The 14641-nt window shown below is 36.2% G+C and overlaps 1 protein-coding gene across 1 annotated transcript in view; it reads right to left on the bottom strand.

The window, feature by feature from the left end:
• Positions 1 to 3153: 3153 nt before the first annotated feature.
• LOC106177515 (uncharacterized) overlaps positions 3154 to 14641 on the bottom strand; it is a 16422-nt gene continuing 4934 nt past the window's right edge. Inside the window, exons 10-26 of the mRNA XM_013560309.2 lie at positions 14236 to 14303; positions 13665 to 13747; positions 13175 to 13278; positions 12483 to 12577; positions 12072 to 12166; positions 11352 to 11461; positions 10929 to 11066; positions 10330 to 10504; positions 9458 to 9675; positions 8966 to 9188; positions 8391 to 8473; positions 7128 to 8132; positions 6781 to 6873; positions 6481 to 6533; positions 5770 to 6236; positions 5421 to 5569; positions 3154 to 3665 (exon numbers count right to left, since the gene is read on the bottom strand). Of these exons, the coding sequence (XP_013415763.2) occupies positions 3318 to 3665; positions 5421 to 5569; positions 5770 to 6236; positions 6481 to 6533; positions 6781 to 6873; positions 7128 to 8132; positions 8391 to 8473; positions 8966 to 9188; positions 9458 to 9675; positions 10330 to 10504; positions 10929 to 11066; positions 11352 to 11461; positions 12072 to 12166; positions 12483 to 12577; positions 13175 to 13278; positions 13665 to 13747; positions 14236 to 14303 (3507 nt within the window). The 3' untranslated portion in view covers positions 3154 to 3317. The remainder of the gene's footprint in view (positions 3666 to 5420; positions 5570 to 5769; positions 6237 to 6480; positions 6534 to 6780; positions 6874 to 7127; positions 8133 to 8390; positions 8474 to 8965; positions 9189 to 9457; positions 9676 to 10329; positions 10505 to 10928; positions 11067 to 11351; positions 11462 to 12071; positions 12167 to 12482; positions 12578 to 13174; positions 13279 to 13664; positions 13748 to 14235; positions 14304 to 14641) is intronic.

The raw sequence follows: 14641 nt of genomic DNA, 5'->3' as shown, positions 1-14641 counted from the left end.
ATAAGCCAGGTTCTCTTCTTCTATTCTAATAGTGTAATGACTCAATATTTTCAGTTGGGGAAAAAGGACCAATCCCTCAGCAACATTATTTTGGGGTCATAAAAATTATATCTCTATAAAGCATTTGCGGTGATTTTATTCAGGAGAATAAGACTAAAGGGTAGCCTGCTTTCCAATTTTGTTATTAACACTCAATTAGAATGTTCTAAAAATTTATTACAATAAAAAATACAGTACGTGTAAAATTCACATTTTCTCCATTGGAAAGATAAAGTCATATCCATACATAAATAACAAAAAAATGATATGATACTGGTAACACAGGGAAATGTGAATACCCTGGCTGACTTCAAATGTTGTTTTCTGTTATCAAGTCTTGATGGTAAGATAAAGATGAATATACAGATACCTACTGCAGAATAGCGTACTCATAGGTTACTTCAATATATTTTTTACTCATCCTGTTATCACTGAAACTACATGGGTCATAAAAATTATATTGCCATTGGGCATTTACAGTGATTAGATAGGTGTTGGTAACAGAGGGAAATATGAATATTCATGAAGACAGACTGTGGTTAAATTAATTTTCCAGGTGGCTTCAAATGTTGTTTTCTATTGTCAACACAAGAATGAATATAGAGAAAGGTATTGCAGAACAGCGTACTCGTGGGTTACTTCAATATATTTTTTACTGCAAAGTTTTACTGATTGTTGCTGTTGTATTTTGTATGATGTTTCTGGCAGAACAAAAGTATGCCTTACTACCTATAAATTTCAATAAACCAGAGGACAGATTCATGGAAGAGCCCATACGTTTTGGTCCAACAGAAATGTTGCAACTTTACCATTACTGGACCATAGCAAACTCCACAAAAGAACCAGATATAACAACTTCTCCTCTGAATTATTCCAAGTACAAGTCTGATGCCGAAATCTACCTAATCCAGATTCTGTCATCTTTAGGATAACTGAATTTGTTCAGAATGGCCAAAGGACAATGTCCACTGGGGGGAGTGGATTCAGAATCACAATAATGGGTGGAGAGAGGATGTGGTGTCCTGTCCAAGATTACTTCAAGGGCACCTACACTGCTCACTGTCCAAGGATACATACATGTGTCAACATCACCGTCTTCTTGGAGTTTGTTAACTTTGAGGGCTACAGGCATCATGACAATATTAACATCCCATGGCCAGGAAGATTAAAGAAAAAAACAAGTAGATATAGCAATATATGTCCAAGATCCAAGGAGAGACTGAACATTAAGGCTGACACATATAGTAGGAATATAACAGAGTACCTCCAGGGACGCTGGTGGAAAGTTAATGGTACCTGGCGATGTGGGTCCCAAACAGGCCTTTTGCTGCCTTTCTTGACTCCAACTACTAAGACCCCATTTCCATAGATTTTAGATCGAAATATCCCTGTTGGGAGTCTCACTAGATTACTGTCAGCTTAGCTGGCTTAAGTTTCTGTCTCGCCTACTAAAAGCTGTAAAGGGGTAATTAACTATGGTGCGCGCTCGGCTGACTGCAATTTAGCGTGAACCCCCAGGGAGTTAGGTTGATCTAAATCTTAATCTCTGGATCGATCTAAATCTTTGGGAATGCACCCTAAGTTTTCAGAAAAAAAAATCCAGCATCTCTTTGATTGGATTCCCTACTTTTCTACAATAAAGTTTCAAGCCAAAAGGTAAAATAGTTTTCTACTTAATGTGTTACTGGCGTTACATATATGCTGAAAAAAACTTGAACTGCATATTATGACTATTTATCAGTTCTGTAAGTTTCAATGCAAAAGGTAAAATGGTTTTCCACTTATAGACTTATTGGTGAAAGTGCATGACAGCGACGACAGAAGCAGGTGATGACTATGTACAGACACATCTGTGTCTGTACATAAAACTATGGCTTTGAGAAAATTTCAAAAACAGGGATAGTATCCCTTAATAATGCCTTTGGACTTTTCACATTAGCTTTTTGCCCTTGACTCTTCTCCAAAGAAATAAAAATAAATCATGTTAGTTACATGATTTATTTCTTCTCCAAAGGAATAAGTCATGTAACTAACATATTTGGATGTGGTTTGCGCAGTATTGAAGCAGTAAGTTTTCGAGCGAGTATGCCGTGTTTATTGCCCGAAGGCCCCCCCCCCCCCCCCCGGTTTAACAGACAACGCCTCATCACATGACTTATTAAACAAGTATGACCAAGTATGACACGTCGCCTTTTTATCGTACTTTGATTGAACAGCCAGCATTTGGGTTGAGTTATTTTTTAAGGATAACCCTTAGCTATTGAGAACTGGCTTCTAGTGTGAATGGACACATTTATATTCCTACTAATGGCATACGTTATTGAAGACTTCAGCTAATTGGATTTTCATGTTAAATTTGACCTCGTCCATCAAAATACAGACCAGCTCAATCAAAACAGCCGTAAAATAGGATGGCTGGGTTGGGTCACTGTTACAATGGCAGTAATAATATAATAAGGGCATGGGGAAGGAAAATCGCTTGATATACCTTATCCCACTGGTTTGTGCGCGCGAGAGGGTGTGCACGTACCCACTGTGTCTACCTAAATCAGACACTGTACGAGGGAACCTATTATTATACTTATAATACTCGCTGAACCCACTACTGGTACATACTGGTCATTTCATGATTAAAATCCTGGGCTCTGTTTAATAAAGGACGTTTAGCACTAAGCAGTGTATAAGCCTAACCAGTGGATAAATTCTCCTAACACCCATTAACTAAAAGATGGTTGAAATTTTGTTTCATAAACAGTGTTCAAACAGCCAATTAACACTGGCCAGTGTTTAACTGAATAAATTATTTAAAGGTCAGTTAACTAACCAGCTGTTTAAACACTGTTTATGAAACACAATTTCAACCGTCGTTTAGTTAATGGGTGTTAGGAGAATTTATCCACTGGTTAGACTTAAACACTGGTTTCTGCTAAACACCCTTTACAAAACTGGGCCCTGGCAGGTAAGATTTAACATTCAAATGAATACAACTTGTTTACAAATAATAATAAAAATATCTTTTAACTTTCAAGAAATGAAAATAAGAAAAAAGTCTTTTTCGGAAGGTTTAAAAACAAAAAACAATAAATAAAATAAAAAACATCAACAACAGCAGCATAGTTTGCATGAACATTTAATTTGGTTCACTACATGTTGCAAATTCAAAACGAGACATTTTCATCCTAACACATTTTAATTTCATATTCTTCATTGAATGAATAACCCAAGAATTCTTCAGTTAAAGTACATTATACTTTATGCCATTATACACGGTTTGATCTTTATTCTTGTGTGTTGTTTTCAGTGTCCTTTTCTCTCTGTCCTTCTATAATAGCATTTATGGCAGACTGTCCAAGAACAAGAGCTTCACCTTCACGTAGTACTACAGGTGTTAATATTTCCTTAGTTGAAGGAACTAAAATAATTTGGCCTTGACCTCCAGTGCAATCACCTTGACCCACATTGCTCTGACCACTGCTTTCCAGAATTTCTGGTTGCTGACAAGAGTTTTCTATTAATGCCTCTTCTCTGGCCTTCTCTTCTCGCAATCTCTCAACAGCTTTCACAAATGAGTCCACCCTTGCGCCTGAGCTGGATATTCTTGATTGTGATTGCCGCTTTGGTAGAGTCTGCAAAGTACAATGTAAAGAAAAACTCTGAAAAACACACAATAACGAGTTTGAAAAAATTGTATGTACATACTGCTTATGATACCATTTCACTTAAAATGAATTAAATAGAATTAATGAACTAGAGGATCAGAGAGGTGATACCGCCTCCGAATATTGTACCACCAGCTGGAGTAAGCGCGATCGTATAGACCCCCCACACACAAAAAAAGGGACACCACCACTAGTCTTGTGCTTGACAAGCTGTAAAAAATGCAATCAACAAGAATTCTCAAAATATGCAAAAAAAAATATATAACCAAAAATGGTACAATCAAAGTTCAGTTAGTAGTAAGGTAGGTCAAAGGTCAATTTCAAGGTCACAGTAAATTTCCAGTATATGACTTCCTATTCAAGTTCAATAGTAACTATGGACACATCTCTGCCAGTTTTGGAGATAAAAGGGAACCAAAATTTGTAAACTTCAATTCATGATGAAAAGTAGGTCAAAGGACAATTTCAAGGTCACACTTAGATTGCCTCTAATGACTTCTATTCAAGTTCAATAGTTACTATTGCCAGTTTTGGAGATAAAAGGGAACCAAAATTTGCAATGTAGAGTTCATGGTAAAAAGAAGGTCAAAGGTCAATTTTAAGGTCACAGTAAATTGCCTCGTATGACTTTCTTTTCAAATTTTATAGTAACTACGGGCGTATCTCTGCCAGTTTTGAAAATAAAAGCATTAAAAAGTTGCAAAGTTCAGTTTATGGTGTAAAGTAGGTCAAAGGTCAATTTCAAGGTCACGTTTAGATTGCCAGTATATGACTTCCTATTCAAGTTCAATAGTAACCATAGACCTATCTCTGCCAGTTTTGGAGATACAAGGGAACCAAAATTTGCAAAGTTCAATTCATGATGAAAAGTAGGTCAAAGGTCAATTTCAAGGTCACATTTTGATTGCCAGTATATGATTTCCTATTCAACTTCAATAGTAACTATGGACCTATCTCTGCCAGTTTTGGAGATATAAGGGACTAAATGTTATAATTTTGGAGTTACAATAATGTGCCATAAATTTCATACAGAAAAAATTAATTAAAATAAAGAAAAGGTCATTTTGGTCAAATATTCTTGAAATGGGAGGTGCTCTGAAGTTCCAGATGTTCAAATTTGATGAAATAATGTCATTTTTGACCACAAGTTGTCTGCCTCGCCAAGCCTTATGTTTTATTTTTCAAAATTCAAAATTTATAATCCATTACCGTACTGCACATTTTGCTTTCACCACCCATATGTACTTTTTGATACATATGTACTACTGTCTGTAGAAATTTTTCCCATAATTCCTTCCGTAGGGTAGATAATTAGCATTTAATTTTGCCATTTTTAGACAAGGGTGCATTGCAATGAGTGCCACACCTAGACCCCAATACTGACAAAGCCCAAATTTTACGTGGAACGAGTTGAGATTATAGGTGACCTAAATCCAAGAGATGGGTACGGAGGCCCTTACTGTCTAGGAGGAGAAGCGGTAACGGTAGCCGTCCGGCGGAGCCGCAGGAGCTGGCGGAACGATCCGGACGGGACTAAAACCATGTGTACCGCCAGCGCTAATGCTGGTGGTACAATTAATTGATTTATTACCAAACCATCTGTGAAAGCAATCACTAATGGATAACAGGCATTATCTCTAAAGCGCAATTATCAAAATTACATGAAGGGGAGGCATGAACACAACACTCAAATATCCTGACAACTCCCATCTCCACACTTACTATATCAATTTCCATGTCCTTGAAACTTTCCAAAGCGACTTCTTTGGAGGTGCGGCGGCTATTTGTTCTTGTATTCTTCTCCCCTGGTTTGAACCAGACTCTTTTGATCCAAGGCCCTCTTGGACGCCCTGGTCGCTTCTTCACAGATACTGAAAACGGTAAATTTTGTGAAGACCATGAAAAGAAGTTGTTATATGTCAAGATTATTTTCAAACAAGCTGGATATTTTCAATTTCAATGAGCAGTACTTAGTGTAAAAATTATTCAGGGCAGCACTTTAAATTTTGAAATTCCCGACTATGTATCTGTGACATTTACAATTTTGACCTTTTTTTTTTTAGATAACAACCTGCTTTTTGAGCATCTTCATTTGTGATAGCCATGCCACCATCTACAGACGCTGAAGTCCCTGCTTCAGAAGGACCATGTTCACCATCATTTTTTCCCTGGCCACTTGACTTAACTGGCAGTGTTTGGACGGAATGTTCTAGACTCTCTCCTTGGCTGATATGACTCTGGGCGTTTGATTGGTTGTTTTGCTCTAAAGTCCTTGTCTGGTTAGGATCTTCCAAGACAACCAATTGGGTAGGCCCTTTCTGTGCATCTGATTGGTTAGTTCCATTTGGCTGCTGCTGTTCACACGACGTGGCAGATATTTCAGAGCAGTTGTTGCGATTTGATAGGAACTGTTTCAGCTTTCTCTGAGTTTCACTTCTCTGCTTCATTGCAGCTTCCGTTTTGATCCTCATCTTTTCCTTCTCCTCTTTGAGTTTCACCAAACCCTTGCGAAAACGTATCCCTTTGGTACATGCGTATCTGAAAAATACATGCGTGTACATAATGGTAACATTGACAGAAACTGTGATTGCACTGGAAGGGCTCCTTTTGTTGAAAAAAAAAATATGTATAAGAAAGAAGGAAATGGAAAAAGGATAGGTTTACAAGTCTGATGAAAAAAAAATAAACAAAAAGAAACCTTGTCTTGAACCAAAATGAAAACTGCAGGAGAGTAAGGTATTGCAAAATTTCTTAATGCTCAAATGCTAATTATATAACTTACTTTTTCTTCGTCTTTCTTTTATTTGAATCCGTCTTCTTGGATTCCACAAAATCCTGAAAGAGCAATATTTGCAAAATAGCAAAAATTAGACAGTAGCTGTTGTTAGGTTAAGTAAAATTGTAGTATAATCATTACTGATTTTTTTGGCTTTCTTAAAATAATTTTGGGAGGTAAAAGTCAATTTCTACATCACTTAAATTTTGCATCCTTATTCATGTAATATAATTGTTTGAGGAGCCTTTTTGAAGAGAGTGGCAAAAACTCTAGCCCACAGAGAAAGAGATTAATAACTGTGCTTACAGCATTCCATTCATTGCCTTCATTTGGCAGTAATTCTGGTGTACGGATCGTAGATAGAAGAGCTGGCCACAGGAACAGAGAAATGAAACGTGCCTTGAAGATTAAAAATAATTATATTAATCATTATCCATTACATTTGTTAAATTCATCTCAATCTTTAAAGTGGCATTCACATTCTAAGCACAGGTCTTTTTTTTTCAACCATATTTTTTCTTAAGTAAAAAATAGGAGCAAAATTGACTTTATTTTTACCAGCAATAAACAATAATATTATTGATAACCCATTTAATATCAATAATCCACAATAAAAAACTAATTACTTATTAACTTGCAAAAACGTAATATACCTTTAACATTTTATAATCATGGGTTTCACGAATATTTGTCAATGGGTTTTCCTCATACACCACAAAATTCAAGTTATTAGTCTCACTATCTTTTTTAGATTTTTTGGCTTTAGGAGTGACACTTGATGATTTTTTCTTCCTCTTCTTTTTCCCCTCAGTCACAGTGGTGTCTGACGAGTTTCTGTCGTTGCCTTTTGCTGTGGCCTGGCATTCGGACAGATGGACCCTGACCATAGGGGAATTGTTGCAGTATTGCCCTCCAACTGACATGAGCTTTCTCCGATCTAATAGGACAGATTTAAACCCATTTATGGTAGAACAAGTTGGAGGAAAGGGAGGTAGATCGTAGTTTTTACATACTGTCCCAGGCGCTTCCTGGATATGCAATTCTTTTGTCCTTGGGTTTTGGGTATTCTCATTGGTCATTTGCTCTTCCAAATTTTCCTCCATATCACTGCTTTGTATTATCATTGGTGTGTTTTGGTAAGGGGCTGGTGTTTTAACAGAACAGTTGCTCGTCTTTTCTCTGCTTTGTAATGTCACTGTTGGGGTTTCCTTTTCTGCTGGCAATGCATCAACAGAAGAGTCACTTGATTTCTCTTTCCCCTCATCTGGATTGACACCATCTTTCTCACTACTCTGTTCCATAATTCCTTGACCCTGCTCTTGTTCTGGGTTTTTACTCTGTTCAGCAGTGCTTGGGGGGCTTTTATTAGATTTCACAGTTTGTAAAAATTGCCTCAATTGTGGCTGTGCCTCGAGCACGCGTACCAACGTCTGCATATCCTGCTCCAGGTTTACAGCCTTCAAATCAGGCTCCTGGCACACTGCCTCCATCTCTGCCTTTCTTTTACGCAAGGGACGACCACTTGCTGTGGTTCTTTCAGCATTGTTCCGGGCTTCAGCAGCTTTCTCTTTTCTCTCTTCCTCTGCTTCTTTTTGCTCTTTTAATTGCTGCTGTACCTTTAGATTATGCTCTGCTCCCAGTACGTCTATGGCTTCAGTCTGAAATAAGTCCATAAATTAATTAATGAAATACATAAATAACACAACTATTCATCTCGGGAACAGTTCAGGACTGAATTTTTTCAAAAGAAAGAACAGTCAAACCCTTGTTACGAAATTGCATAAACAATATATATGTTAATACCACAAGACTTTAAGCTCAAATTTAATAGGCACAGTTATTATGGGAAATTATGTGAAAAAAAAATCATCACAAATAAAAATTTTTATGATAAATCTGTAAAAGACAAACCTTACCTTGAACAAAAGTGGCAGAATCAAGTCGGTCCTTTCATCTTCATCCATATTTCCTGCTGACAAATACTGCACCTTGGTTTGTTCTGGTGTGGTAAATATAACATTGGCATTTTCAGCAAGTTATCAAAAAACAATATAATCTTAACAAAGGTGATATATTCATATTGAAACCTAACCTCATCATCCATCTGGTTATTATTCAGACAAAATTGGTTAAAATTACCAATGAGTGCTACTCACATCACATTGTAACATATGGTCATATGAACAAAGAAAAGGCCCCTTAAGCAGGCACAAATTCAGAAACTTCTTTTTCCCATAATCAAATGTATTTAATGAATGTCATTTAGGTTTAGATGAATATAGCAAATAAAGAGAACCACAGGACCACATACTTGAAACTCACAAACACATGGTATATACTTTGATCTCCTAGGAGTGCAGATGATAGATATTATATTACCTGATTCACTTATTTCATCTGTTCACATTCTTATCAAGACAGTCTACTCTCTCACTTACTTCTTTTTCTATCCATAACAAAAAAATCCTCACATGGATGACATCAAACTTACTTAAGTACTTTCTGGGTCTTCCTGGCTTAACTCGAAAAGTCACTCTGCGACGAAGAGCCATGTCGAGCAAATTGTCAAGACGCCTACTTTCCAGCTTGGTATGTTTTTTGCCTCGCTTAGACAGCCCTGTCAACTGTTTCTTAATCTCTTGGGACACACTTAGCACTTCCTTCACCGTCGTCTCTGGGGACAGCAAGTGGATGCGGAAACGCAGCTCGGGTGTCTGGAACAGAGAAGAAAACTGAGTTATAAGTTAAATGTTCTTAAGAATATATAATTAGTATAAAAAGCGGATACAGAAACACAACTTGTGTGTTTGGAACAAGATTCGGCAGGTGTTCTAAAGTAACACTTAGAAAAAAGGTATCAAAAAGCACATGCGTTTGGAAAAGTGAGAACCAAACCCAATTATAAAATAACAGGATCAGAAAAAATAAAGTATGAAATGTGGAAATGCAGCTAAGGTGAACGGATGAAGGGGAAAACTCATACCAATGCCTTTGAACTCTTCAGCCTCCGAAGCCTCGCAACAGCAGCTGCAGTGGTGCTGCCAAACTCTTTGTCCATCTTGTCTGGTTCTACCTTCTCTTTGATAAGTTTTGACATTTTCTTCTGAAGGTACCCATCCATAGCATCCAACAACATATCCCACCTCTGCACTCTGTCTTGCTTAAAGTGCTGTCTATTAAGGGGGCGTGGTATAAACAATCCTAGAGTGATACAAAATTTAGTACAGGAAAGAATTCCTTTATTTTTTTCCAGCTGTAAAATTATGTCAAACAGAAGAAAGAGGTTGAGAACAAAACACCTGAAATCTCAAAACTGTTGTTAATAAACACAGTCCCGGGTAAAAGTGGAAGATTTATTTGGGTCAAAACAGGGAATAATTTTCTTTAAAACCAAATATTATCTTGAAATATGTTTAGAAACAATGAAAATATTGAAATAACAGGAAATACACTTGAGCTTTTTGACGATGAGAAATATTCCTCTTCTTCCTTTTCCATGTTAAACAAAAAGGGCACATTTTGGGGTATGTTTCACCAAAATCATGAGTCAGTTTTGGGACTAAACTTAAAATTTCACGTGGAATCCAATAGGCTGCTTACTTCATTTTTTCCCTGTCATAAAACTAACCAAACAGTTTTACCCTCAGTGGTAGCAATACCTTATTTTGGTTTGTCAAATACATTTACTATGAGCCAATTCTCAAAACCTCTTACTCCAATAAAGCAAAGTTGGCTTTGCTCGGGTAGCTGTCACTTAAGCATTCTCATTTGTCCAAAAAAGCCAGCCTTCTTTGTAACAAAGGCCACATGGTTTTGTCCAGTAGCGGAGGTCAAAAGGCTCAATTGAGAACTCACCATTTTCCATATCCTTAAGCTGCATGTTAATCTGTCTCTCCTCCTCTTCTTTTTCCTTCATTAGTTTTGTATACAAAAGCTGCAGCTCCGTTCCCCTTTTATTATCTAGTTCAAACTCTTTGCTTCTATTTTCCGCAGTGATCAAAGTTAGTGATTTATTTGGGGCAGTGGCCAGCTAGAAAATATGACAATTGAATACATTAAATCATTTATAAATGCAACAAAGATTGCATTTTGCAACCCTTAAATTACATTTTTGCTATGTTTTTATCTTTTCTCAAGTTCAATATATCTCAAGATCCAGTAGAGAAAGGAAATGGCATTAATTTGTTCCAAGAAAAAAGAAAACTAGCATTCACCTATTTATCAGGGTCAAGACAAGGCACCTGCCACCTAAGCAGCGTTCCTGTCCTCGACAGAACCTAGACAAACCCACTCTTCAAATATAACTTCCTCTCTATTTTACTTAATTTTATTGCTTTAACACCCATTCTCCATACACTAAGAAAGTGACATAATTTCTTTCTTTACTTCTGCAAAAACTTTTTTTTTTCTTTTTTTTTTTGGGGGGGGGGGGGGGGGTATAAATTGGCCAATACCTCCTGGATCATATTTGCCTGCATCATTTCTCTCATCTTCTCCTTATCTCTGTCGTATCTTTCTTGGATATCAAACAACTGTTCTTGCAGCTTTTTTTGCAGCTCCTCCCCTTCCAAGGCCCATGACTGCCCCCCTTGCTGTAAATAATAATGATGATAATGAGAATTAGAAGAAAAAGAACAAATATTTAATACTATATGGGTTGTGTGCTCTCAGACAACACACAAAACATCAAAAAATGATGCCTTTTATTTATTTATTTATTTTTATTTTTTTGCATTTTATTATTACATCATTCACAAGCAGTCACCAGTTTGAACTGTTCATTCTTGGGGTTAGTTTTAAACTGATCATACACACATCAAAAATCAGAAAGTGTTACAATTCCTGAACATGTAACAATCCACAATGATTTTGTGTACCTGTTTAGCATGTGCCATTTGCTGCTTCAACTTCATTAAGCCAAGATATCTGTCCCTGACCATGCGATCATGTCTGCCAGGGATGCCAGCAGCAATCTGGGACCATTTGCCTGAAATGGGTGAAAGCAAACTGTACAGTCATATTGTATTAAATCATTTTATATATCTTGTCACTATGTTACAATATTTTTCTTTTTTATTTACCATTTGCCCCAAGGGCCAATTTTGCTGTAAATTATGTTCACCATACAACATGTTCCATATCATTTTCTGCACCAATAAAAACTTCATCCACTGGACCTCAATTTATTCAATAACCCAAATTCTAAAAGAACTTTGTAAAAATTATTTTTTATGTTTGTAACAATTATAAAACATGATATTAGTGACAAGCACTTCAAAAGATGAGAAAGGTCCTTCTTCCCTTCCTACAGAAATTAACCCCTTATTTGAATTTTCACGCCAATGCAACTGCTCACATTTCTATACTTTTTTCTTTTTACATTTTCGGAAGCTAAAGAACTGGATCTAATAAATCCTGTGGCAAAAATGACATGATATAAGTTTGCAAAATGGTAGAAATAAGATTAAAATGATTAAATATACCTCCCTCAGACATGCTTGATTGCACTGCTAGCAAAAAAGTAGTTAGGTTTCAAGCTCTATTTAATGTACAGAGGACAATTTTCAATATTTTTGTGCAAGAAAAAATACAAGTACCTCTCCCATATTTCCCGACTAATTCAAGCAGCTTTCTGTCTTCTTCGTATGTCCATGGATCAAATCTCAGATCTGAACTTAAGACATTGCGCCACCTTTTAAAATATCAAAAAGGAAAATAATATTATCTACATGATTTTGAAACAATGTTTAAGCACCAAACATACTTTTTCCTACACAGTTCATTTAACGTAATACGCATGCTCTAGCATACACACACTGCAGTATGCCAATAACAAACTGATATTGTCTAATTACAAAAAAAAAAAAAAAATCATACATATCTATCCATCCATCTATACTCAGAACTGACTGGTTCTAATCACTTTATTTCTCTATTTAGAATCAAGTCATTAACAGCCATTTCCACAGTAAAATTTGTGAAAGGGACCCCAGAGCAAGATGACCCACCTCTCCCTACACTGGGGTGCACTCCTGCCAGGCACCATTCTGGCAATTTTGACAAAATCACCTTCTCCATATTTGTCTATTGCACTCTTGAGTGCCTGGAACATAGACAGCAAAGCTTGCAAATGTACAAACATTAAACAGAAAATAAAAATTCAACAATATTTACAAAATAATAAAAAAAATCCCTACCAATGAAGTACATACTTTTTTTTTTAATTGATTAACTTAAATACTTTATTCTATCAATTTTCTAAATTGATTACAATGTCATATCTAAATAATAAATGAACACCAGGCCAGTAGCCAGCAATTTCAAAGGGGGGGTTCTTTTTCTGAAAAAGTGGACCTTTTACCATATAATCCCCATGTACCTAGGTCAAATTTTACCCAGAGTGGACCTTTTTCCAGCAAAAAGGGGGGTTCTTACGAACCCCCCGAATCCCCCCTGGCTACGGGCCTGAACACTGTACTATAGTATTTAAATTATCTACTTTGGCTTCAGAAATTATAAAATACTTGGATCTTTTATTTCATTTTTTGACAATTTAGACATGACTTTAGAGACATTTTACTTTAGAGATATTACAAAAAATTTACTGACTAGGTTGAAATCAAAATACACCATTGATTATTTAAACAAATTTATATAAATGAGGGAAAGTTGAAAAAGAAACATAATCCTAAATCCATACATAATCTTCATCTGTAGACCATCTTCCCATATTATATCCTCCCTCAAGTTGCTCCCATCTTTTCTTACACTGGTATACACTACGCCCTTCCATGTAGTAGACCACTGGAATAAAATGGCACAGATTCATGTGTTTAAAGGGAATGTTCATAATGAATCTTGTCGACCTAGCTAATACCCACTAATTCCATCAATGCTATTCTTGAATACAATCAGATGAACAGACTAACACGCCTCCTCCTGGTGTTCAGTAGTATACAGAGAAGATGGTGGTTATACGACTATGTTGGAAACAATAGAAAGTGTGTTAGTCTGTTAATCTGATTGCATTCAGTGGAGTTACTGCGCATAAGCTTGGTCCCAAAAACAACTGCCAATACAAATTGTCATTTTTTAATGTTAATAGCACCTATCTTCCTCCCAGATAAATCCTATTCCCATATAAATATGTTGGACACCCTGTAGGTATTTCAGACCCCCCAAAAGCTCACCTTGTACCCAGTGGACCATATTCCCAACCTGAGAGTAGGCCACCACCTCCCTGAGCAGTTCATCTTCCTCTGGGGTGAATGGCCTTAACAAGAAAATTTAGGTTTCATTAGACATTAAGGAAGCTACAATACACTTTTAAAATCTATATCCTTGAAACAAGTTTGACCTCATGAAGTATAGGGATATTACTATCATAATCAAAGCTTCAAGGGCATATAGATAAGTAGTTATCTGTTATTCCACGATAACACAACTCCTATTTGTCTCAGTATTGGTAAATATTGCTTTCAGCTAAGATGCTTGCTAATTTCAGACAAAATAATAACAAATTTAAGAATATTAATATATTTGGAAGAAGCTAAAAAAAAATTCAAGATTCTGCTTGTACATTACTCAAATAAAAATTTAATTGGTATTTATCTAAAATTTAGTAGGTGGGACCAACATCTTTTTCATTTCATATAAAAATATAATAATGAAAATACCATCTAACACATATCTAATGAACTAATACAGCCAAAGGTAAATAAGGTAACCCATTACAATTTTAAAAGTCAAAGCAAATCTCACCCTCCACGCATTAAAGGATTTAGCTTTTGCTGGTATCTTTGTAGACACATAAAGGAACTTCTTCCAGTCTGAAAGGAAAAATAGACGTTTCAATTATAGAATGCTGTAAAGTTACGCATCTGTGCGGACAACCCATTTCACTACTCTTGCATTTAAAGATGCATACAAAGTCAATTTTTTTGTCACAAAAACCAACCAAATGCCAGCATATAGTTTCAAGTAGTATAACTAAGAGAATTACCAAAGGGCACTGTTTTATTTTACCCGAAAATGATGTTTGTACAGATTTTTCTGCTGGCATTCTAAGCTGTATGTCAATGGGGCAGGAAAGTAGGTCACGGAAGTAGGTTAAATTTACAACCATAAATTTAAAGAAAGGAGCAGTCTAAAGGTTTTTTATGGCTGA

This window comes from Lingula anatina, chromosome 3 (assembly GCF_051362555.1).
Source record: "Lingula anatina isolate TDL-2025a chromosome 3, LinAna3.0, whole genome shotgun sequence".
Classification (NCBI taxonomy): Eukaryota; Metazoa; Brachiopoda; class Lingulata; order Lingulida; family Lingulidae; genus Lingula; species Lingula anatina.
The sequence above is the reverse complement of the archived record's forward strand: the minus strand, read 5'-3'. Positions and strand labels throughout refer to the sequence as shown.